The sequence below is a fragment of the Hemicordylus capensis genome, chromosome 4 (genome assembly GCF_027244095.1).
Source record: "Hemicordylus capensis ecotype Gifberg chromosome 4, rHemCap1.1.pri, whole genome shotgun sequence".
NCBI classification, from domain to species: domain Eukaryota; kingdom Metazoa; phylum Chordata; class Lepidosauria; order Squamata; family Cordylidae; genus Hemicordylus; species Hemicordylus capensis.
Genome location: NC_069660.1, coordinates 246,156,324 through 246,182,423, shown reverse-complemented (window position 1 = coordinate 246,182,423; position 26,100 = coordinate 246,156,324). Strand labels below are relative to the sequence as shown.

General features: G+C 41.6%; 2 protein-coding genes across 4 annotated transcripts in view; one reads left to right on the top strand and one right to left on the bottom strand.

Annotated features, from left to right (window-relative positions):
- Window positions 1–25,553, top strand: part of NPC1 (NPC intracellular cholesterol transporter 1) — a 59,762-nt gene extending 34,209 nt beyond the window's left edge. Inside the window, exons 10-25 of the mRNA XM_053249424.1 lie at window positions 287–387; window positions 1,779–1,881; window positions 2,532–2,721; window positions 5,559–5,741; window positions 7,263–7,377; window positions 8,043–8,170; window positions 8,267–8,407; window positions 8,824–8,913; window positions 9,115–9,302; window positions 11,932–12,047; window positions 14,316–14,445; window positions 15,739–15,939; window positions 22,154–22,385; window positions 22,938–23,051; window positions 23,876–24,038; window positions 24,926–25,553. Coding sequence (XP_053105399.1) covers window positions 287–387; window positions 1,779–1,881; window positions 2,532–2,721; window positions 5,559–5,741; window positions 7,263–7,377; window positions 8,043–8,170; window positions 8,267–8,407; window positions 8,824–8,913; window positions 9,115–9,302; window positions 11,932–12,047; window positions 14,316–14,445; window positions 15,739–15,939; window positions 22,154–22,385; window positions 22,938–23,051; window positions 23,876–24,038; window positions 24,926–25,008 — 2,278 coding nt within the window. The 3' untranslated portion in view covers window positions 25,009–25,553. The remainder of the gene's footprint in view (window positions 1–286; window positions 388–1,778; window positions 1,882–2,531; window positions 2,722–5,558; window positions 5,742–7,262; window positions 7,378–8,042; window positions 8,171–8,266; window positions 8,408–8,823; window positions 8,914–9,114; window positions 9,303–11,931; window positions 12,048–14,315; window positions 14,446–15,738; window positions 15,940–22,153; window positions 22,386–22,937; window positions 23,052–23,875; window positions 24,039–24,925) is intronic.
- Window positions 25,466–26,100, bottom strand: part of RMC1 (regulator of MON1-CCZ1) — a 34,775-nt gene continuing 34,140 nt past the window's right edge. For all 3 annotated transcript variants that reach the window (XM_053249425.1, XM_053249427.1, XM_053249428.1), the window contains one exon: window positions 25,466–25,657. In XM_053249425.1, the coding sequence (XP_053105400.1) occupies window positions 25,578–25,657 (80 nt within the window). In that variant the 3' untranslated portion in view covers window positions 25,466–25,577. The remainder of the gene's footprint in view (window positions 25,658–26,100) is intronic.

Genomic DNA, 26,100 nt, shown 5'->3' with positions numbered 1-26,100 from the left:
AGACAGAATCATGGAGAAGTGGTGAAGAGGATATTCCAAAATATTTCACGAAAAATGTTCTGAAAGCCTTCAGCTGAGAACAACTACCGGTATGTGTGAAAACTGCAAAACAGTGAAGTTGCTGTTCTAGTTATTGCACTGCATACTGTCAGCATTACTTTGAGTTTATAAAATGTGACTTTTTGCAAAATTTCCGTGCATAATGTACTGCAGATTGAGTAAATAACTTCTTAAATGTACTGCCCTGACAATTAATAAATGGCAACATAACACATACATTTTGCAGGGCCCCGGCATCTCTGAATGACACTACTTTGCTTCATGACCCATGTTTGGGGACATTTGGTGGACCTGTCTTCCCATGGTTGGTGATGGGAGGATATGATGGTAAGCATAATGTATTTAAGAAAGTCTGTATTATATTCCGTATATTCATTTCCCAGTCAGAATCAACAGGAATTCCAAACATCTCAGTAGTTGGCCTGTTGTCTGTACTATATCAGCTATGAAATGTCTTATGGCACTCCAAATTATCAGCAGGATGCTAGGATGTATTGTATGACAAGAACAAGAGAGAGACCTGCATTAAAGCAAACTGCATTTTCTGAGCAATGAGGAAATTGCTAGCCTTGATCATAATCATATTACATGATTATAATCATGAGAGAAGCTCAAATTTTGTTAACGTCTGAAAAATTATTGATTAGATATAGTGTGCTGGTCTTAGACCGTAATAAAGATCATGATTGATTGATTAGATATAGTAGCAACATTAAGAACGGCAAATTGTTCTGTATTTGTGTCAGTTGAGAGCATTGAGTTTACTGTATTGTTTTGCTGTGTTCACTGTTTTTTGCTTTGATGGTCTAAGACCATAAATAAAACTAACTTGGTGTATATAGTGTGGATGGCCAATCTGGAGGTCCAGGGCTCTGGGCAGGATCGTCTGCAGGGAGAGCGGGCTAAGCCGACAGCTCTTCTCAGAGATCGTGAGAAGAGCTTCCTAGTATAACTTTGGTTGACAAGTGGTATATAAATGTAGTAGTAGTAGTAGTGGTAGTAGTAGTATAACTTGAGAGAGTACTTTGATTCTGTAAAACTAGAAGTAAAAGTCTAAGGCTGCAATCCTAGCCATACTTATCTAAAATTAGTGGTGATACTAGGGCAGACAGAACTTAAGTAAGCAAAGCTGTTTCTGAAGAGCCAAGCCATGTGTGGCAAGACTGAGGAGTTAGGGCAATGATGTAGTCAGGGGAGTTTCGTTAAAATCAGGTGAAGAGCCCCTGGTGGCGCAGTGGTAAAACTGCCGCCCTGTAACCAGAAGGTTACAAGTTCGATCCTGACCAGGGGCTCAAGGTTGACTCAGCCTTCCATCCTTCCGAGGTCGGTAAAATGAGTACCCAGAATGTTGGGGGCAATATGCTACATCATTGTAAACCGCTTAGAAAGCTCCGGCTATAGAGTGGTATATAAATGTAAGTGCTATTGCTACTAAAATCAGGTGGACTTGCATTTATGTAAACAGACTTAGGTTAGCAGCATTCCTGACCACTCTTTTCATAGTAAATAATTAAAGGGTAATTATTCGTAGTAAATAATTAAATAATTAAATTAAATTAAATAATTATTTAATTAAATGATTAAAGTGAGACAACACCATCTCTTTGGGGTGGAGGGACTACACTTGTCTGAAGATTCTTTTGAGTCATATAGAAAAGCTGCTTTTATATTGTCCTTTTAACATAGCTCTTCATGTCTCTCTTTTTTTAAATGCGTAGATGAAAACTACAATAATGCTACAGCCCTTGTGATTACATTTCCTGTCACAAATTACTACAATGATACAGAAAAGCTGATGAAAGCCCTGGCCTGGGAAAAGGAGTAAGTTTTCTTCCCCCCACCCCCACTTCTGAGACTAAATTGAAGCTCCTCAGAATGGAGATAAGTGTCCTGCCCAAGAAAATCTGTGGCAACTAAGGTTTGAATCATGGTGCCTTAAAAAGGAGAGGCAGAGGTGGCCTGTGTGCTTCACTTCACATGGGGAGCCATTTGTGTAACTCATATTACTGTGTTAAACAAAATGCTAGTGCATTATCTGACATAACTCTTCCGACATTATCTGACATAATATAGGAAGCTGCCTATGGTGTGCATTTGAGTGAGTGGGTGTGTGTGTCTGCACATGCACACACCTCTGATATACCACAATACTAAAGCTATTGCCCATGGATTTTTCTACTCTTAAATATAAAATGTTAAATAGTGCATAAGAGGATCCTAAGGATGCTTTTTAATGTGGGATGTTTTGGAAAGCAAATTATCATTTTTAAAAAATTGAATATTGGGCTCCTACCACTGCACACTTTCATTTTTAAAAATGCAACACATCGTGCTACTAACATTATTTTAAAAAAAAAAAAAGGTAAGAATTTTAGTTGGGTTAGTCTTGAAGACCTGTGTGAGTAACTTTTGATAAGGTTTTGTCTGACCTTCTAAGAAACTTATCTTTCCTTCCCGACTCTCTTCTTCAGGTTCATCAATTTTGTGAAAAACTATGACAACCCAAATTTAACTATTGCCTTCTCTGCTGAACGTAGCATTGAAGATGAAATAAACCGGGAAAGTAACAGTGATGTCCGCACTGTTGTAATTAGCTATGTAGTTATGTTTGTGTACATTTCCATAGCTCTAGGACACATCAAGAGTGCTAAAAGGTTCTTGGTATGTATCTTTATAGTTGCTGAAAAGCAATTCCATAGCAAATAAGATGTTTTAAAATGAGCTGATACATTTTTTGCAGATACAACTAATAATGGCTGGTAGCTGGACTAACCTTGTGCACACTGAAAAATGTTTTGCACATGCAATGGGGAGGGGCTTTTTTCCTTTGCTAATGTCCACTTCCCTCTGTGCCTCCTGAAAATTCCCCTGAGGGTCTCACTAGATGTCTCAGTGAACAAGTTGAACATGAGCTAGCAGTGTTGTGTAGCTGCTAAAAAAAACATTACAGTCAGACATTTATACACAGAGGCATATTGTTCAGACCATGAGAACAAAGATGGTGAGGGGTCTGGAAACCTAGTCCGGTGAGGAATGGTTGAAAGCACTGGGTCTGTTTAGCCTGGAGGAGAGAGATGCCAATTGTCTTCCCTTGCCCTGATATGGACAGTACAGTCTAAGTTTTTAAGATCCAATTATGCAAGTCCCTAGATGGATCTCTAATATAAAGTGTTAGGACTGGAATTGGGAGTCAAGAGTGGAAACCCGGATGTGGATTACCATCCTTAACTATTGGCTGAAGGTGGTATTCTCTCCGATGGAGCTGGCACTGCTGATGCTTGAAGATAGCTTCCAATCACAGTGGAAGTCATTATTAAAGAAAGCTCTATGTCTGAAGCGCTGCAATCCAATTGTTATGAACAAACAAAAAAGTATGTAAAGCAAAGAATATTAGCTATGGGATCAGGAGATGGCAGCAGGAGATAAGTAGGATTCCAAAACGACTTAAAATATGGAGACTTACCTTTAGCACCAACCAGCTGATTATTGTCAAGCCCTAATAACTCCTAAATATGATAGACCATTTGCACTATCTGATGTATTGCCCTCAGTGGTTTTATATGGTAGATATGTTGGGATTTCTTATTCTGAATGCTACTGCCCATGTAATATAAGGCCATAGAGGATGTGGGTCATGTTTTAAGGGACTCACATGAGTCTTTAATTTTACCCCTGATTAAGGTCATACCAGGCAGAAGAGATGAAGTATCTATTTCATTTCTCTTGTCAGACCATCAAGCCAATGTTACCTACAATGTGGCTAAGTTCTGTTTAATAGCAATGAATATACGATGGCATGTAATGATTAATGTAGTGGAGTAATTTACAATGTCACTCTATATTCGTAAAGCTATATTATTGTATGGGTTTGACGTGTGTTTCTATTTTCATGCTTCTGTACTGGTCAAAGACATAATAAAGTTTATCTAATAGTCTTCAAATATCTGAAGGGCTGTCATTTAGGAGGAGGAGTGGGCTTAATCTTTGTTCCTCCTATGGGCAGGAATAGGACCAATGGGTTGAAGTTACAAGGAAGCAGATTTAGACTAGATATTAGGAGGGATTTCCAAACTGTAAGAGCCATGTAGTGGAAGGCTGTCCTTCACTGGAGGTTTTCAAACAGAGGCTGGACAGCATCTGTCAGCGATGCTGTAACACAGTGATTCTCAAACTTGGGTCCTCAGGTGTTATTGGACTTCAACTCCCATAATCCCCAGCCTCAGTGGCCTTTGGTTGGGGATTATGGGAGTTGAAGTCCAATAACACCTGAGGACCCAAGTTTGAGAATCACTGCTGTAACAGCTTCCTGCATGGAGTTGGACTAGAAAACCTCTAAAGTCCCTTCCAGCTCTAAAGCTATAGGATTCTATGAGAGGCTTGTCTTCAGCCTTGCTTCTAGAAGTCTTTCCAGATGCTGTCAAGTGTGCCTTAACTTATTGATGAATGAAGCGTGTGCACATGGGTGGGCAGAGATTCAAGCTGTGTCTTGCCTGATTGGTTTTATATTTTGGCAGCAACATGACCGCTGTGTTGCAGATGCGTTAACCTTTGAGGAACTTGAGTTACAGAGGACAAAAGCCACAGGTTTTCCTAGTTCTCAGTTCGAATTGACCAAGGTCTGAAAGATCATCAGCCAAGAACAGCTTGAGGGTGGTGGCGGCGGCAGCTTGCTCCTTCTCCTCCTCTTCACTCTTTCCCAGACAGGAGCAAATATGCAGAGGATTTTGCTGTTCACCTGTTTCTCTGCTTTATCCAATAGAGAATAATCTAGATTAATTTCCATGCATTCAAGCCCCCATATTTCCCTTAATGATATATGTAAATGGATAATTTCTTAGGCAGACTTATCTGGGAGTAAGTCCCCACTGAACTCAGTGGGACTTCTGAGTAAATATGCATCGGATCTGGGTTGTAAATGGAAATAAATGCCTTTGAAATTAATGGCATTAAAACTGATTTAGGTGTGTTAAGTGTGTGATCAATCTTAGTGCTGGCTCAGCCAAGCCAGCTGGGCGGCAGCAGCAGCTGCTGCTCCTCTTTCTCTTCCAGGAGGGGCATGTGTGTTCGCTGCTGCTGGGTTAGTCAGGGTAGTTGCTCCTCCTCCTTCCCAGGCTCATCAGAGCAGCGGTACAAAAGGAGAACAGGATAACGGTACTGCTGCTAGCTGGGAGGAGGAGATTATCAAGCTGACTGGCAGTGGTGCTAGCAGCCGCATTCCCACTAAAGCTCCCTCTGTACAGGGCCCTGTACGATCCAATCCCACTTGTTCACTGAGACTGAGCATTAGTGGGATGGATCATTAGTGGGATGCATCACTGGGATGCACATATTGACACAACTAGGTATGCATAAAAAGCATTTCTTACACAAAACTAAGAGCTTGTTAATATGCTTGCGGTGTTTGTGTGTGTGTGCGTGTGTGTGTGTATGTTATCACTGATACTTTGTAAACAAATAAATAAATGCAGTTAATGTGACTTGTGTCCTTCATTTTCTAGGTGGATTCCAAAATTTCCTTGGGCATTGCGGGCATTTTGATTGTGCTAAGTTCAGTTGCATGTTCTTTGGGCATCTTCAGTTACTTTGGAGTCTCCTTAACACTGATCGTTATTGAAGTTATTCCATTTTTGGTGCTGGCTGTTGGTGTAGACAACATTTTCATTATTGTTCAGACATTTCAGGTATTTTTGCTTTTAAAGTATATGCAGTTTTCATGTGGATAAACATATCGGGGGAGATCAGTGATGCATTCAGCCCGGTATTCTTTCTGACATGCCAGATCTTGATGTATCGGGGTGTGTTAACCTAATGTTGGTTTTATTGTTTTGCTCGGCCTTTTGGCTGGGAAAGCATTCTCTACTATAGTCTGGAACCAACCTTTAGTAGTTCAGATATTAAGATACCATGTTTTTTAAAAGGATTATGCCTTGTGAGATGCGAAGTACTGTACCTTCCATCTACTAGTGAACTCGGGGAAAGCTGAGAACTCTTGCAGGATCTTAGTCAGGCAAAATCTCTAGTATTTAAAGTCTGATGTGTAACAAAGTTATAGAAAATAAATTGTACATACCAGTTTGGCGGTCTGTTCACACACTGCCAAACCAGTTTGAAAGACGGGTGTTCAAGCTGGTTTGAAGCTGTGTGTGGAAGGGTAGCTTTAAGGAGCGTGGATGGTGTCCTCACCTCCCCTGCTGCCAGGGGCGTAACTACCATTAGGCAAGGGGAGGCGGCTGCCTGGGGGCCCCCATGCCTCGAGGGGCCCCCCAGAGGCAAGTCACATGTGAAGTGAGTGTGTGTGTATCAGCGAGGGGCCCATTTAAAAATTTTGTCTCTGGGCCCACTCCAGCCTCGTTACGTCCCTGCCTGCTGCATTTCTGCCTCCGGTGCTGCTTCCAAAACTGCTGTTGAGGGGTGGCTGTATACCCTCTTGCTGCCTCGGCCAGCATAATACGGGGCCCGCACACACTGGCCATCTTTATATTTAATTATCTTAAACGTACCCGTTGCTAATCCCATGCGTGGCAGCTCTTGTGAGAGTTTGCAAGCGAGCTGCCAATTAGTGGTGGGGACGGGAGGAGAAGCGGCGCACCAGGCCGGCCATGGTGGAGAAGTGGCAGCCTGCCGGCAGGTCAGCTGCACAAGGGAAGCAGCCGTTGCCAGACCGGCTGTGCAGGGGAAGTGGCAGGCAGCTGCGGAGGAGAAGTGGCGGTTGGCCGGCAAGGAGAAGCAGCCTGGCCGCTGGGGGAGAAAGGGCTGTGGGGTGGGGAATGAAATGGGGCTGGGGGGAAGAAAGAAATGAAGAGTGGGGGAGAAGAGACAGAGAGAACTAGGGGCGCAGATGCTCTGCGCCAGGTCAGCTAGTTTGCAGTATTATGCTGACCGGGGCAGCAAGAGGGTATACAGCCACCCCTCGACAGTAGTTTTGGAAGCAGCGCCAGAGGGGGAAACCCGGTGGGCGAGGTAGGGACACCTCCCTGTGCCTTAAAGTTACCTCCCGTGAGTGCACGGAACTGGTTCTGTGCACATCGCTACTTGGATCCCTCGAATAACCCTAAATGTAATGTGAGGAATGTACATGTGTCTTACCGTTTTTGCAACATTAAATGTGTGTTTAAACTTGCTTGAATATGCATATTTGCATTATAGATCAGAATAAAACCCTTTTCTAGATTACATTCCTAATAAGTGAATTACAATTTCAGAGAGATGAACGCCTTCAGGGTGAAACCCTCGATAAGCAAATTGGCCGAATCCTGGGAGATGTAGCTCCTAGCATGTTGCTATCATCATTCTCTGAGACAGTAGCTTTTTTCTTGGGTAAATATGTTTTTATCTGCACTTTGGGTTCTAATGTGTTCATGGATTCCTCTTACTAAGGTGGTGTTTCAAACCTTTTGAAGATGGGGTTCATCCATTTGGTGGCTTGTGCAGGAGGATTCTTACTGCAGAGAAGTGGTGATGAACGTGATAGCACAGATTAAGTTTTAGATAGGGTATTCAAAGTTCTTAAGAACTAAATGCCAAAAACTTCATGCTCCCACCTTTTAGTTGTTTCATGATTTGCTGAATACTATCTGATAATTTAATTCAGAGCTGCTGACCAGTGAGGGAGGAGAAGGTCAAAATTATGGGATAAAATGATAGATTTTATATTGTAGTTACTTATTTAATTTAGTATATTTATATAACTCCTGATACGTGTATCTCTAGGTGGTGCACAGAATTTAAAACAAATATGAAATTAAGGCAGCAGTTTAAACTGAGATAACTTTTCTTGGTGAAGGAGGATATATCTTGAAAGTACCTGTTCTTCCGCAAGCTGCCTGCAATACTGAGACATCCTTCTGCCATCTGTGTATGGCAGGAAGTCTTGAGTATATGTAGTATATGTTGACATATAGGGTTTGGTACAAACTGTTTTATATAACTTTCTGTGTAGTGAGAGAGCTGATATGGTTCTCTTTCTTTCTTACTTCTTTTAGGGTCTTTATCTACTATGCCTGCTGTTCGAACCTTCTCCCTCTTTGCTGCAGTAGCTGTATTCATTGACTTTCTCCTTCAAATCACTTGCTTTGTAAGTCTATTGGGCTTGGACATTAAGCGTCAAGAAGTAAGTCCATTATAATTCATTCTTGCTTAATATTTGTGTAACTTCTGCTTTGGAAGCATATTCACCTTGGCATTTTTTGTGGTTTTTGTTCTCCAGAAAAATAGATATGATATTCTATGTTGTGTCAAAGGTGGAGAAGAAATTAGTAACGTACAACATTCTGAAAGTGTCTTGTTTCTATTCTTCAAAGACATTTATTCTCCATTTCTTCTTAAGGATTGGGTGAGACCAATTGTGGTACGTATACCTTTTTGTTTTGAAATTGGCAAAGGTGTTTCTTTCCTTGCTTACAGAAAAAAACTACCTACATGCAAACTTGATACCAGTTTAAGTGTATTAGTTAAGCCTCTGAAGTGATCTCCCTTGAATTGAGGCAAATCTCTATCTGCCATAAATATAAGGTTTTCCAGAGTGGATGAGCTATTCAGTAGCTTGAAAGAGTCTTTGGTAAACTCTTTGGACTTAAACTGTCATATGAAAACTCCAGTTGTTGCTTCCACTACATGATAGTTCAATATGACACATTTTATTATATTGCAGCACTCCCATCTGCTGTTTTCCTTTAAGTATTTAATTGGTGCATCATTTTTTTGAAGGCTCGAGTTAAAGCTATTTCTGTGAACTTATTCAGCCTTTCCCCTCCTATTATTCAGATATCTCTCTTCGTGGGTGTGTTGTCATTCAGCATAGCAGTTATCAACAAAGTAGAGATTGGCCTGGACCAAAGTTTATCAATGCCAGATGTAAGTGACTGAAACTATTTCCTTTGGAAAATCAGGGCAGGGGAACGGATGGAGGAAGTTTATTGAAAAGTACCGTAATTCTTCCATGACAAAAAGTAGTCCTATTAAATACATGAGAGGTGATTTCTGTAGAGGTGAAGATGCTGTAGGTTGAAGATAGAAGAGGTAATTTGAAGATTTTTCTTTTTGCTTTTGCATTAGGACTCCTTTATGATGGATTACTTCCACTCTCTCAGCAAATACCTGCATGCAGGTCCTCCAGTATACTTTGTGCTAGAAGGACACAACTATACTACTTTGGATGGGCAGAACTCAGTATGTGGTGGAATGGGATGCGACAACAACTCCCTAGTGCAGCAAGTATTTGAGGCAGCAGAGATTAGCAACTAGTAAGTATTCCGTTTTTTTTCTTCATAAAACCTCTCTAGCAAATAAACTTCTACAAGAACAGAAGGGTACTTCTAGAAATAGGACTCAGGCCTGCTGATCTTGGATTCAGTCTATAGAATGCTTCTGCCCTTGCTGTGCATTCTTCATGGGTGGATTTCTCATTAGAAATAGTTGGAACAGAGCATCTGAAGTGTTCAGTAAACATTCTCATTCTAATAAGTGTGCTCTCACTTCATGTGATTGAGTGAGTGAGTGAGTGAGTGCCATCAAGTAGGAGTCTACTCTTAGCGGCCACATAGATCCTCTTCAGGAGGATCTGTCTTCAACTTGGCCTTTAAGGTCTCTCTCAGTTGTGCATTCATGTACACCACAAGAAATTCTTCTAATGAAAAGGAAGTATCTTATGTAGATGTTTTCCTATTCTACCATATGGGCTGTTTATTAGAGAGACAAATAACCAAGGAACCTAGATCTATAAACTAGATTTATTTATTTTAAACACATTTATATACCGCCCTATATAACTTCTTGGGTCTGTTTACAAATTAAACAAACAGCAACTAAAACATATATATATATATATATATATATATATATATATATATATATATATATATATATATATATATTAGAACTACCACAAATAAAACTTTAAAATATAAACTAAAAGCCTGATGCAACAGGTGTGTTTTCAAGTCATTTAAAAACAACTAGAAATGGTAAGGTTCCGATTTCATTTGGGAGTGTGTTCCAAAGGGGCGACTCTAGAGAAGGCCTGGTTTTGGGTTGCCACCAAGTCGGTGACAACTGGAACCAAAACTCCCCCGATCTTAATAGATGGCAAGGTTCATGAAGAAGGTGGTGCTCTCTTAAATACCCTGGGCCCGAGCCGGGCTTTACAGGTAATAACCAGCACCTTGTATATTTCCCAGAAACTAATTGGCAGCCAATGTAGTTCTCTTAAAATAGGAGTAATGTGGTCTCTATGGGTAGCCCGATCAACCTGGCTGCTGCATTCTACACCATTTGCAGTTTCAAATAAAATCTTTATTGTTACGGTCATTCGACCAGCAAAATTTGCAGTTTCTGAACTATGTACAAAGGTAGTCCAACATAGAGCACATTGCAGTAGTCAAGCCTACCAAACCTATCAACAGCAAACCACTATTTTAAAGTGGTTTGTATTCAGAGATGGACGTAGCTGGTGTATCGGCCGAAGCTGATAAAAAGCACTCCTGGCCCTTCCTCAACCTGAGATACCAGGGAGAGCTTTCGATCCAGAAGTATACCCAAGCTACATACCTGATCTTTCTAAGGGAGTGTAACCCCATCCAGAACAGGCAGCTCTAAACCACTTCCTAAGTTCTAGCCTCCCACAAGTCCTCTGTCTTGTATGGATTCAACTTCAGTTCTCCCTTATCCAGCCCATTACTGATTCCAAGCAGGAATTTAAAGAGGTTAAGCTCTCATGACGAAGTTGATGTGGAGAAATAGATCTGGGTGTCATTAGCATGTTGATAGTGCCCAGCATCAAATCTCCTGATGATCTCTTCCAGTGGTTTCATGTAGATGTTAAAAAGCATTGGAGATAGAAAGGAGCCCCATAGGACTTTATACAATAGCTTTTGCTTTGAACAACAACAATCTACAAGCAACATCATCTGGAATCTGCCCGAGAGGTAGGAGTGGAGCCACAGCAAAGCAGTGCCTCCAGACCCCTCAGGCGGTCCAGAAGGATCCCATGGTTGGTGGTATCAAAAGCTGCTGAGAGAGCCAAGAGGACGAACGGGGTCACACTCCCCCTCTTGATTCCCAATTGGAGATCATCCATCAGGCTGATGAAGGCAGTCTCCACTCCATAGCCACCCAAAAGCAGTCTGAAATACATTGCTTCTACAAGTTGAGCCAAGGGCATGGTCTGAGGGTACATAATGGTAAGCTTGCTGAAGCTAAGTGGGTCTGGCCAGTGCCTGGATGGGAACCTATGTGTACTACCATGAGGTCCATGATGGAAGAAAGGCAGAATATAAATATAATGGAAATGAAATGAAATTGAACCATTAATTTGCAGTATTTCAAGCAGAGCTAGAATAAGAATACAGAGTCATTATTTACAAGGAAGTGTCATCATAAAGTAGTTCTTCTTGGTTACTTCTGTGTCTGAAATGCCCCATGAATAGAAATGAAAGATACTCTTAGGATTTCTTGTGATTGACATAGCATCAAATGACGGCACATTTATAAGATGGAGATAATTTGTTACATTAATTTTCTTTCCTGTTAACTCAAGAGATGTATAATCAAAATACAAATACTCTACTTCCTGATATTATGCTGTAAAATATTTGTGATAAGGGTAAAAGTTTAATTCCGAAAGGAGTCATAGACCTCCCAATGGCCACTTAGCTAAATGATATGAAACAGTATTATCCTCCCAGACTACTAATCCTGCAGAAGAACTAGGTGATGTTGAATGTACTCTGTGTGTGTGTGTGTGTGTGTGTGTGTGTGTGTGTGTGAGAGAGAGAGAGAGAGAGAGAGAGAGAGAGAGAGAGAGAGATCCTTTTTGAATGCACACTGTGGACAATCTTTGAAAGATGCTTCTTTTTTTCCTTTAAAATAATCTAGCACAAGAGTTGGCTATGCTCCTTCTTCTTGGATTGATGACTACTTTGACTGGGTTAAACCACAGTCTTCCTGTTGCAGAATCTATAACACAACGGGACAGTTCTGCAATGCTTCAGGTACTGATGGCTGACACTTGTGTGCTCCTCCAGAAAAACCTTTTCCCCTAACTTAACTCAATTTTATAAACCATGAATACTGAACTTGCTTCATTGCTAGTCATGTTAGCCTGCCCCAGCTTGTATATAATCAGTATATGGTGGCGAGTACAGAGTATAACTTTTAAAATTTTGGTTTTGAATTTAGTAGCAGGCAGTTCACCGCATCTAGAACTGACTTCCCTCTGAGGTCAGGACTGCACATTCGTCAAATCAGAACATCTTGCTTATTTATGTATGTGTAACGCTTCTCTACCACTCAAATCAATCATCTCTAAGTGGTTTACAACATATGTAGCACTTTCAAGTACAGTAATATCCCTTCCAGCTGTTAACCCGACTGAGATCTCCTTGGCTTAAACAATATAAGAGCACAACGTGCTTGTAAACCATACTAGACTACCAGTTGTTTAGTCACTAACGTTCTATAGGATGCATGTTATATGTGCCCTGTTTTAAATGCTGCTCGGTAACTATAATCTGTAGCAACAATTTGTAGTTATAAAATTATCCCCACTCCCACCCCATGTTTCTGTCTCCACTCACAAATGTTTTTAGGAAAAGAACTTTGCTTGAGATGCTTTCCCCATCCCTTCTATTGACATCCAGCTCATGGAGAGTTTCTGCCATGAATGCCATCTAAATAAAATACTGCAGTGTTGACAGTCCCCTCCTGTCTTAAGTAGAATATTGACTGTTTAAGAAGTGTATGTTTTGTCACCCCTTCCCCCACCTTATTAGTTCCACTTTTTTATAGTGGAGAAATAACTTTAATTTATTTGAATTTCAGGGTACTGTTTTGTATTGTACAGGTTGAGTATCCCTTGTCCGGACTGCTTGGGACAGAAGTGTTCCGGATTTTGGATTTTTCCAGATCTTGGAATATTTGCATAATGAGATATCTTGGGCATGGGATCCAAGTCTAAACATGAAAGGTTACTGTATTTTATTTGTTTAGGCACCACCCTACGTTCAGGGCTAATAATGGCAGAATGTTGAAAACACTCCTCATCTTAACTATACTGGCCCTACTGAGCCTGTACAAGGCAGTAATGAGGAGCGGGGGAGGAAGGAAGCCCATTTACTCCTACAGTTTTGACTGCAGCCCGTGACCACACTCAAGGTTCAACCAACAGAGGCAGAGGGAGGGGTAGAGCCTGCTGCCAGGGAGGTAGCCCGGCATGGAGACTCACGCTCGCTGGCACGGTTAATCTGTAAAATGTGGTGATTGGGGAGTGCGGGGCGCATGAGGAAACCCATCTACTCCCTTACATTTGTATGCGTGCGTACGTACACACACACACACACACTCTCTCTCTCTCTCACTCTCTGTCTCGATCAGCGGCACGTGTGAATCCACCCAGGGGCTCTTGCTTACTAATAATGGTGAGGAGGAGGAGGATTCATTCTTGCATGTGGGACATCACAATATAAAGTTAGCCAATGGCGTCGGCGCCTACATGCTGTATGTGTGTTTGGGACTGGGCTGCTCCTCTGCCAGGCCATACATTCCGCTCCCTGCCCTTCCGACTTCTCCCTTCATGTCAACGGTGCCCCAACCGTTATTTCCAATGTTAACCGCTGCCCCAGCCCTGCTTCCCACCTCTCCCCGGCATGCCATGTCTACTCTCCTTCTCCCGTAGACGCCCCTCTCCTCCGTCCTCACGGCGATTGGCTTCTTCCAAGTCGAGTGGGGCCTCCCATTCTCCCCTCTAGTCGCCCGACTAGAGGTTGCTTCAGTTCTGCACTCTGTGCTTGAGTAAGCAGTTGGTGGGATGTGCCAGGCACCGGCAGCATGCAGGGAAGTCCTCCCTTCTCTGTGAAGAAGGGAGGAGCTCTTCCTCCTCCTCACAGGGTGCCTAACGGCAAGTGTCTGGATTTTGGAGCATTCCGGATTTCAGATGTCCGGATAAGGGATACTCAACCTGTATCAGATTTTTATCTTTATGCCATCTTCATTTGGATGGTTGGTTGATTATAAGGCTAGTGGATGGACCCTATGAATGGAATCACTGCTGCTTTGCAAAGCCAAGCAAATGCATGCTTCTCGTTGAGTGGGTTCTTGGGCATCTTTGGAACAATTCTGGGACTCCTCAGCTCACATCTTGGTCCTTTATTGAATGTGATTGTTTTGGATATAACTGTAACAGAAACAAGCAGCTTTTTATGTATGTATGGTAGATGCTAACTAACTGATATTCTTGAATCCTTTCCACAATGTATGTTCAGTTATTGATCCATCCTGTGTGCGTTGCCGGCCACTGACTCCAGAAGGGAAACAGAGGCCTCAGGGTGAAGATTTCATGAAATTTCTCCCCATGTTCCTCTCTGATAACCCTAATCCAAAGTGCGGCAAAGGGTATGTGTTCCTCTTCTGGAGCAGTTAAACTTGGTGCATTTTCCTTTAAAAGTAAACTTTTTTTCTGGCAAATATTGCTGACACTAAAACTATTTTCTCAGTTATTGGAGCCATGATTCTTAGAGCATTTTAAGATATGCTGCTTCCAGGATAGTAAAACTAACAGTACATTTAGGAGAAGAAAATACTGTTAGATTCTTAGGAAATTTAAACCATCTTCAGACGTTCAAAAAAGGGAGGTGCTATACTTGCATACTGTTAGTCACAAGTGTGCCGGGAAACCCCATCCCAGCTCCAAGAAGCTTCACACCACTGCATTCTCCACACTTATGGTTTGTCTGAAGATGCCCCAGCATTCCAATAATGGAAACAGTGACCATCACAATTATGGCATTTGCACCTTCAGACAAATACCGTAAGTGTGGGCAGGGTGATGCTTCTCCATTAGACTTCTAGGCATGCTCTCAGGATGGGGTGTGTGTGTGTGTGTGTGTGTGTGTGTGTGTGTGTGTACGTACACCCCCCCCTTGGCATGTCTGAACAGGGCTTTAGTCAGATTTATGCAGTACACATTTTTATTACATATCCCTCATTCAGGCAGCTCAAGAAACAGTGTTCCACTAGTCCTGCACTTGCGATATTGAAGATTCTGATGCTTTTACAGAAAGTCTTTGTCAATCCTGCTCTTGCATTAGTCATAGATGGATCTCTTTCTCACTCCGCTAAATTGTGTATTTAGGCACAGTCGTGATTAGGGTAGGGGGACAACAACAGGCCCATTCTTGGTTAGAAGTAAGATGGTAAGAAGTTGGTGGTAGTAGTAGTTGTTCAGGTGTGCCAAGTAAGATGGAATAAAGAGAAGCTTCTATCTTCTTCCCTGTTCCATTTGCATTGTGCTTGTCCATCCAGCTCTGCTTTTCTTCCTGAAAGCTTGATGCAAACTTACTCTCAATTATATATATATATATATATATAGAAAATACACTTAAAAATGAAAGATTCTGTTGTATAAAACTTACCAATCTAGACATTTTGACAAGGGAGGAAGCAAGTGTCACACAGAATAACATCAGTTGAGTGACACTTGCTTCATTTTATACAATAGAATATTTCATTTTAAAGTATATTTTTTTGTACTAAGTGCAGGAGTTGGTCTGTCAGTATTGTAGAAGCAACTAAGATTTGTACAAACTATTTGAGACTTCCAGAATTTCTGCTACACTCCTTGGAATGAAAGAACCTGGTAACCAATCAGTTTCTGTGTCTGTGCACTAATTGTGCTTTTCTTTACAGAGGACATGCAGCATATAGCTCTGCAGTTAACTTTATACATAACAACTCAGAAGTTGGAGCTACTTACTTCATGACTTACCATACAGTGCTAAAAACCTCAGCAGACTTTATAGATGCAATGAAGAAAGCACGGATGATAGCAGACAATATTACTGCAACTCTGAGTGTTGGAGAAAAGAACTACCGTGTATTTCCATACAGGTAAATAGATTCCCTTGCGCAAGGGTTCTGCTCTTCCACCACCATTCCCCCTTTCCCTGTGTATTTAGAGGGTGGTGCTAGTATTATGAAGAAGAAAAAGGCATCCACATCTATATATACAGGTGAAACTCGGAAAATTAGAATATCGTGCAAAAGTCCATTAATTTCAGTAATGCAAATTAAAAGGTGAAACTGATATATGAGACAGACGCATTACATGCAAAGCAAGATAAGTCAAGCCTTAATTTGTTATAATTGTGATGATCATGGCGTATAGCTCATGAAAACCCCAAATCCACAATCCCAGAAAATTAGAATATTACATGGAACCAAGAAGACAAGGATTGTAGAATAGAACAATATCGGACCTCTGAAAAGTATAAGCATGCATATGTATTCAGTACTTGGTTTGGGCCCCTTTTGCAGCAATTACTGCCTCAATGCGGTGTGGCATGGATGCTATCAGCCTGTGGCACTGATGAGGTGTTATGGAAGACCAGGATGCTTCATTAGCGGCCTTCAGCTCTTCTGCATTGTTTGGTCTCATGTCTCTCATCCTTCTCTTGGCAATGCCCCATAGATTCTCTATAGGGTCAGGTCAGGCGAGTTTGCTGGCCAATCAAGCACAGTACACTGTATACTTTTCAGAGGTCCGATATTGTTCTATTCTACAATCCTTGTCTTCTTGGTTCCATGTAATATTCTAATTTTCTGGGATTGTGGATTTGAGGTTTTCATGAACTGTACGCCATGATCATCACAATTATAACAAATTAAGGCTTGACTTATCTCGCTTTGCATGTAATGCGTCTGTCTCATATATCAGTTTCACCTTTTAATTTGCATTACTGAAATTAATGGACTTTTGCACAATATTCTAATTTTCCGAGTTTCACCTGTAATCTTTAACAAAAAATGTTCCCAAGGTTTTTCAAATAGTAGTTTAAAAAAACCTTTGAAGCAGCAAAACAAAATAAATTCACAGCAAGTAAAATTTCTTACAACTTTTTACAATTAATTTTTGAAGGTATACTACATTTAAAAAAAAAAGAGGTGTCTCCAAAAAAAGTGTACCTAAAAACCTCTCAAGGGAGAAGATTTAATAGTACCATAGCCACAAGAGAGAAGGCTCTGGAAGTGATCTGTTAGCATGAGAAATGGGTTACTGTGCCTGTGCAGGGACTTTCTGGATGGATTAATTAGCTCCTCTCTGGCGCCCCTCCTTGCTGTGCATGTGCTCAGTGCGCTCCTTTTCTTGGCCGTCAGGCGCCATTTTGATTCAGTTTTTTTCTAATGGCTGATGCGTTGAGACCTTCGGGTTATTGTTCTTCAGTAATTAGAAAAGAAAGCGTTATTCGACTGGATTTGACTGTGTTTTTGACTAGACTGTGAAATAACTATTGTTTGGCTTCTGGATGTTGGACTTCTCTGATTGGAATTCTGTGGCTTTGCCGGTAGAATGGAGGGAGCGGAGAGAAAAAAGACTGCACAAAGTTATTCCCCCTACTGGAACTTCAATCGGCAATGTTCTGGTTTCCGGTATCAAGCCTGTAAAGAACATAAGAAGCAATGCAAGCCATACCACAAAAGGCGCGTTGGGCAAAAGAATAGAAATCAGGGACCCCATCCTGGGAAAGATGCCTCTAAGCAGTCCCTTTTGATTCCCAAGATTGTCCTCCGCACATAACACCATCGCCTGTCCGAGTATTGGACACCGAAGTACTGGCTTAATATCTGTCCTTTAAAAAAAAAAAAAATGAACTCACAAGAAAAAAATTGAAGAACTATCCTGACGAAAAGCAGCAGACCAAGGTCCAAAGGCAACAGCGGTCAGAAAAGAACTGAGGAACATGGTGCCCAGCCCGCCTTTACATAGCACGCTGTAGGCATGGAGGCGGGGCTAGGATGCCTCGACAAGCTGCAGCATTGCTACTGCGTGGTTCCTGCACAGGCGCAGAATCCCATATTTATGGATCTCAGTCCAGATCACCTCTTTTGCTACCCCTCTTCTCAGACTAGCCAGTCATTCTCCAGCATGGCACCAGATACCATCAGACCAGTGGGTCCTATCAATTTGAGTTAAGCAATCAAGTTTGAAACTTTGTCAAGCTTTGAAGGTATGAAGATCATTCTCCCAGCTCCCGCTTTATGGGAAGAAATACAAACTTTGTTGGAAAAGGGAGCGATAGTGCCACTGCGGTGGATGGACTGGCTGAAGGGATTCTACTCATGTTATTTCCTCATTTCAGAGCGGGATGGTGAGATCAGGGTGATTATGGATCTCCGGGGCCTCAGTCAATTCACCAGTGTGCGCAAGTTCCATATGAATTCTTCCACTCCTCACCAAGGAGTGACTTGTTGCGTTAGATCTCAAAGATGCGTATTTTCATATCGAAATTCAATGCAACCACTGGAAGTACTTACAGTTCGCCGTAGGCAGCACAGTGTTCCAGTGCAGAGTCCTGCCCTTCAGTTTGTCTATGGCACTGAGGGTGTTCACCAAATGTATAGCAGCAGTTGTAGTTTACTTGTGCACGCAAAGTATTGTCATATTACTTTATTTAGATGACTGGCTTCTGGTACACCAGGGCAGGTCAGAATTAGTGTCCCAGATCCAGTATATCTTGCGACTGTTGAAGAACTTGAGAGTCCAGGTCAATTGGGCAAAATCAAAACCTCAACCAACAAGATCAATAGACTACATTGGAGCGGTGCTGGACGCACTGGCAAAACGAGCATACCTACCAGAGGAACAATATCTTCACATTCGTACTCTGGTGGAAACGTACGAAATTCAACTGCTCCAATGGGTTGAACAAGTTCAGAGGCTGCTCGGCCTAATGGCCTCCTGCAAAGCAACCATTCTCCATACTCACCTACATATGCAGCAGTTACAACTTTGGTTTCTGCATGAAGTCTCCCTACCTGTACTAAAGTCCTTGTGATGATGGAAAGTGTGGGGGAACCTACTTCAAGGTGTATCTTTCAAACCTCCAACTCCAACAAGGTGGGTGACAACAGACACCTTCTTGACAGGGTGGGAAGCACATTGCGGGAGTCATCAGACTTGGAGCTTGTGGACAGCACAACAGCGGAAGATGCATATCAACTTCCTAGAGCTGATGGTGGTGTTTCTGGCCCTAAAATCTTTTGCACCTCTGGTAAAGGACTCCACAGTTTAGTTCCACATGGACAATACTACGGTTATTGCCTATGTCAGTCGTCAGTGGGGCACAGTTTCAAGGTCTCTATGTGCACTAAGCACACAACTTAAATTAGTGCATTTCCTAAAATGTATTCCTGGTGGCCATCCACATCAAGGGTGTGTAGAACTCCTTAATGGATGACTTGAGCAGGACATTCAAGAATCAACAACATGAATGGGAGCTCAAGCAAGCATGCCTGGACTGTCTGACTGCTATGTGGGCGATTCCCCAGGTGGATATGTTCGCAACAGAAGAGAACAGGAAACTTCTGTGATTCTGTTCGAGTGGGCATTGGGCGAGTATGTCTAGGGGATGCTTTTCAGTACAACTGGAACAAGGGTCTACTGTATTCCCCCCCCCCCACTGCCCTTAGTCAACAGGGTTGTGGGCAAACTGATACAAGCCGGTGCAAAAGCAGTTTTAGTGACGCCATGTTGGAAGCGCCAACAATGGTTTGCGTCGTTACTCAGACTGACAGGGAACAGTTATTGCCAACTACCGCTCGACTTAGATCTGTTAAGAGACAGAGGTTGAATACTACATCTGGCTCTGCGGCTGACGGCGTGGAAGCTCAGTTACTGAAGAGAATCCTACTAAACTGTCGTAGACCGTCTACATGGAAAAAGTTACACCACCAAATGGAAGCATTTTACCACCTATGCCAAGGACCATGAATTTGACCTGTTCAGAGCTTCCATGGATCAAGACCTACTGTACCTTACCAGTCTGAAGGAATCTGGTCTGGCGAATGTGTCTTTGTGTGCATCTTGCTGCTATTTCAAGTAAGCATGGGGGCTGGCAAGGCAAGATCACCTTCGCTCATCCTCAGTGCAAAAGGTTTCTGTGGAGTATTGATAACCTATACCATCCTATACACCATGCAGCTGAACAGTGGAGTCTGTCTCTAGTACTGGCTTCACTAATAGAACCTCCCTTTGAACTTTTTCATGAGGCGAGCTTACATTATTTGATGCTAAAAGCCGCCTTTCTCATCACCATAACTGCTGCCAGTCATGTTAGTGAAATGGCCGCTTTAAGGACGGGTGCACCATATACACATTTCTTTCCCCAACAAGGTGGCTATGCATACTGATCCATCTTTCTTACCTAAAGTGGTAACAGAATTCCACTTGAATCAAAATATCATACTTCTGTCGTTTCAGGAACCTGAGACATGCCTGGTACAGGCTTTATATTCATTGAATGTCAGGCGCTGCCTTCTCCATTTCCTGAAAAGGACAAAAGACTTTCGATGTACAAAGCTGCTCTTTGTACTATTCAAAAGCCAAAAATAAAGGCATGCCAGTATTGAGGCAGACTATCTCATTGGTTAGTTGAACTGATTTTCTTAACATACAAGTTACAGAACAAGCAACCACCAGAGGTGGTGAAAGCACACTCCACTAGAGCATACGCTACTTCGGCTGCTCACTTATCTGGTCTCTGTTTTAAGGACCTGTGTGCAGCTGTCACTTGGACTACACATATGCCTGTTATAAAGCATTATGCCATAGACTTACGTATGGCTGCTGAGGCCAAATTTGGAAGAGGGGTATTGAAGAGAGTTCTAGATTAGTGGGTGGAAAGGCTGCACCCTCCGCCAGTCAGGGGTGGGGGGAAGCTACTTAGTCACCCATTTCTCATAATGGATCACTTCCAGATAAACAGGTAGCTTACCTGTAACATGATCTGGAAGTGATCTGTTGTCACTCATGAGACCCACCTGTACCTCTCTGCTGCAGCATTGTAAAATTGGCCAATGCCTGTATGGACTGTTGATTGGACACTTCAAGGAATGTCTGAGCATCAGATGTTCTGCAAGAAACTGAATCAAAATGGCTCCCGACTACTGAGAAAAGGAAGGAACTGAGCATGTGCACGGCAGGGAGAGGTACCAGAGAGGAGCTAATTAATCCATCCAGAAGGTCCCTGCGCAGGCGCAGTAACCCATTTCTCATGAATGACAACTGATCACCTCCAGATCATAAGTTACAGGTAAACAACCTGTTTTTCTGCTCCTGGTAGAAACCAATCCTCCAAAGTCGGAACCTGAAGAGAGAGCTTGCCGGATGATATTAGGAACCACCAGGGTCTATGGGGAGAATACAGCAAGCTAGTTGAGGCTCAGATTATGTGGCCTTTTAAAGGTCAAAACCAGCACTTTGGTTATGTTTTAACAGGTGTAATGTTAATGCTTCTCTACAACTGTCAAATGAACAGTGGCATTTTGTACCGGTCTCCATATATGATGTATCTCAGTAGTTTAATCTTATGTAAAAGCTACAAGCATTGTATAAATTCTGTGGGGCTGGATGTTTTTAAGTGACTATAAATACAATGTGACTATTCAGAACAATATTTGTGTGAGACATTCTAATCAACAATACACTTTTGAGTGTGTGGTCTTCCAAGTTTCCTTCTCAGTGGGACAAACCACGAACACAAAGTTAACTTCGAGTTTTTCAACCTTGTCCCCATGTTTCCTAATTTTTCTAATCTAACAACCTGCAGGGGGTAAACAATGCATTATGGTTCAGTTTCCTTTCCCCCCTGCCCCTAGCTTTTTACTGCTATATTCAAGACACACATCCTGGCTTTTTAAATGGTGGGTTTTTAAAGTATCTAGGTCAGTGGGGGAAACTACATTTTGGGAAGGTCTCACTAGCATGCTTAAGCTGACCCATAAACAAAGACTTGATCTAAATTCAGCTCAGTGAGGTGCTGTAGCCCAATCCTTTTGAAGGTGTACACACTACTCTCTCTCTCTCTCTCTCTCTCTCTCTCTCTCTCTCTCTCTCTCTCTCTCTCTCTCTATATATATATATATATATATATATATATCCCTTTGAAAAATGTGGAATTGGCATACTCCTTGGAGGGTAGCAACTGCTTGAATGATGATGAAAAATTAAGAATTTTGGTTTTTTAAATGTAGTTGAGACTTCTAAAAATACTGTTTCCTTTAGTTGGATCCCATTGCCAATAACGTTATTTTGGTCTTTCAATAGCTTGTTCTACGTCTTTTATGAACAATATTTGACTATTGTGAAGGATACTATCCTTAATCTTGGAGTTTCACTGGGATCGATCTTCCTTGTAACAATGGTGCTGCTTGGCTTTGAAGTGTGGGCTGCCATTGTTGTTTCTCTCACCATTGCGATGATACTAGCCAATATGTTTGGAGTGATGTGGCTTTGGGGTATCAGCTTGAATGCAGTTTCATTAGTCAACCTTGTCATGGTACGTTCATCTGTATCCTACATGTTATCTGCATTCCCTTGGTGCAAACAGAGTGTATGTATAACATTTGAAAATACTGCCGTTGGCTAGAGTTACTAATTACATTTGTTGGGTCATACTGTAGAACTAAGGTCTTGGGACCTAGCAAATGGTATCAAAATGTCTTTCCAGAATTTCCTTATTGCACTCTGGCTGCAATGCTATAAGATGTTTTCATGTAGCAAGCTTAGGTAGACTAGGCATTTCAACAAATTTAGAATCTGTTAAACTGCAGAATGTAGACTTTTCTGTCCCAAATCTCTTGGTTTAGTTCATATTCAAAACTGTATATAAAATTCTGAATATATTTATGAAGTGATGTTAGAATAATGCTCCTTGACAGTATTTCCTTCTCTGTGGTTCATCTTTCACTCTCTAATCTCTCTCAATGTCAGTAGAACTTGCTTCTAAGTGGCAATAGAATAGCAGTGTGAGGGTTGCTTTCTGCTTTGTAGGTTTGACAAAATATGGTATTCTTTACCAATAAGAGACTGACATGCTATTTTCTTCCAGAGTTGTGGCATCTCTGTTGAATTCTGTAGCCACGTGACAAGAGCATTCACAATTAGTACAAAAGCAACCAGAGTAGAGCGAGCAGAAGAAGCACTATCCCATATGGGAAGTTCTGTAAGTATCCTCGTTTACAGCCCATTTTGTCAGGGCAGTAGAGATTGCTAAGGGCATACTATACTTTTCTGCCAATCCTCCCTTTTCCAACTGTATCCCTCCTGTATTTACCTAAAAGCCTGCAGCCTGTCCTAAGTTTTACTGCTGGCCAAGTATAGAAATGAAATTGACTAGAAAGGGAAAAAGCTAAAGCACTTTTATAAAAGGGGATAGTAGCAATATTCCGAGTACAAAAATGCTTGTTTCACTAGCCCTGTTTACCCTTTATATCCCAACCTACATACAGTCTATATAGTGAGAGAGAGATCACACACACACACGACACTATGCTAAATACATAGTTTCTTGCATAGCAGTACACTTGTTATCCTGTATTTGAAGGGGCCTGTACCAGATTGACTTTTAAATGAACACATGTGAAATCAGGAGAGGAGAGCTGGTCTTGTGGTAGCAAGTATGACTTGTCCCCTTAGCTAAGCATGGTCCACCCTGGTTGCATATGAATGGGAGACTTGATGTGTGAGCACTGCAAGATATTCTTCTTAGGGGATGGAGCCACTCTGGGAAGAGCAGAAGGTTCTAAGTTCCCTCCCTGGCATCTCCAAGATAGGTCTGGGAGAGATTCCTGCCTGCAACCTTTGAGAAGCCGCTGCCAGTCTGTGAAGACCATACTGAGCTAGATAGACCAATGGTCTGACTCAGTATATGGCAGCTTCCTATGTTCCTATTCACACTTGTGTATTCAACTGTACACACATACAACATGCTGTCTGATTTTGTACAACACAGTTGCCCTAATCCATTGCACTGTTTTTAAACTTCAGGTCTTCAGTGGCATTACTCTCACAAAATTTGGAGGAATAGTAGTGCTTGCCTTCTCCAAATCTCAGATCTTCCAGATCTTCTACTTCAGGATGTATCTAGCCATGGTGCTACTCGGAGCAACACATGGATTAATATTCCTTCCTGTCCTGCTTAGTTATATAGGTAAGACTCTGGTCTTGCTATGGATGAGAACATTGCTAAGACAGTAGTAGAGATCAGATTGCAAGTCTTCTTGCTTTTAATAGGACTCAAGGTGTTTAAACAAATGACTTTGAATGGCTTTGAACATGAGTGAGATGCACAACCAAGTGGTGATTGCTGAATCTGAAATTGAACAGGGTCGTCTCTGTGGCTCACTCAAGCTGTACTACTCACTTCCCTATGAGGCCGACCTGACCAGCTCCATTATTGCCTTCTAGAGGGCTGTAATTTATTTTTCTTTTTTAATGATGATGTGGAGTTAACTGTGTCGCTTACTGAGCTTAGGTTACTGACTTGTACTTTTATATTTAGTATTCATTTTATGTTTACAACTTTGCATACCTACAAAAGTAGAAGAGCAATACAGAAATAACTAAAACTTGCTTTTTGAATTCGTAAAGATTTGGTAGCATCTACAGTTAATCTGGACCTGGAGCAAGGGCTCCTGTTCCAGACTAAGGACAATTGTGAATGCTACCTATCTGCCGTCTCATGCATTCTCCTGTGCTGCAACAAGTGCCTCTTCAAGTTACTGGCTCATACATAGTGCAAGGTTCGTTTGACAGTACAACACCACCCACACTGCTTTTGGGTTGGACAGGTCAGTTGTGCAAGAGCATGCTTGCACAATGGCATCAGTGTTGTTTCTGATGAACACAGCAATGTGGGTGGTGCACTATCATCATCTGATGCAGCTGTAGTGTGTAGGTTGCTGTTACTTCACACAAACTTTACTTGCCCAACTCTTGCCTTTTGGAAGAACCTATTTCAAGCAAACAGAGACTACTTCTGTCTTGGCACATTCTCAAACTGATAAAAAATTGACTTTTATCATTTTCCTCCCATAGGACCCTCAGTAAATAAAGCTAAAGCACGTGCAGCACAAGAAAGGAACAAAGGAACAGAAAGAGAGAAACTCCTGTTCTTCTAGCCATTTTAAACTAAGTGGTCAGTGGACTTCCTGAACTACCTGGCTGAAGCCCCACTCCATCATGAACTGATGCATATTTCGATGACTACTGTCTCACAGCTGTAGACTACTGGAATGATATGCTATCTGCCTATATGCAATTGGACACCTGTAGTTCTGGACAGCTTGGACTCTGAGTACTACACAAAACTTTGCATTTTCAGTATTACTAAAACAAAGTATTAACAAGATCCTGAATTACTATTTAAGAGAGCCTATTTTTCACTCTGAAGAGGCTTCTGTTCCACAAGACTAACAGCTTTCCTGATGAGATTAAAAGTGACATGTATGAGAATAGATTGCTGAACCACTGACACTGTTTTTAAAATGCAAGTCAATGCAATTTGTGGCTCTATTTTTTAGGAGAAAAATAAGCCATCAGTCAGAATATTGTAATTTTTTAAATATTTGCCAAAGGGTCTGTATATATACTTTATTATAAAATAGGAATTTTTGTAGGTCAAAAGTATCAGTACATAAATGCAATAAATTAAGTTTATACATTTTTTTGTATTGAAATGACTGCTACTTCAGAAAGTGGTGGGCTTCATCAGTGCTTGGTCTCCAAAAACCTGCTTAAAAAATGTGACATGCTCTTCACAATGTTCTCCTATAAAACAAGAACAAACAGTACAATATATATATTTTTATAGACTGGGGCAAAACAACCTATGGAATCAAATTTTACTAGCCTTTCCAGCAGCTTTTTATCTTAATGTCAAAATGTCATCTTAACCTACTACCTCCTGAGGAACTTAAGGTACTGTGCACACATGTATAGTATTCTCAAAATTCTTGCACCCATCTAAGCCTAGTAGCTAAACAGTAATAGGATTTTGTTTAATCCAATATTTTGTGGATTATGTTTAGGATACTTTAGTTTCCTAAGCAGTTTACTTTTGTACACTAAATATAGTAAGCCTATGCCTAACCCTAGCCATATAGTTGGGCATCACGATACATCCAATTGTATTCAAACAGGCAGGGTGTTGTGAGCTTGAACTACACTGAAATTGCTCCAGTTTAAACTATGGAAATGGAAAACCCGACTAC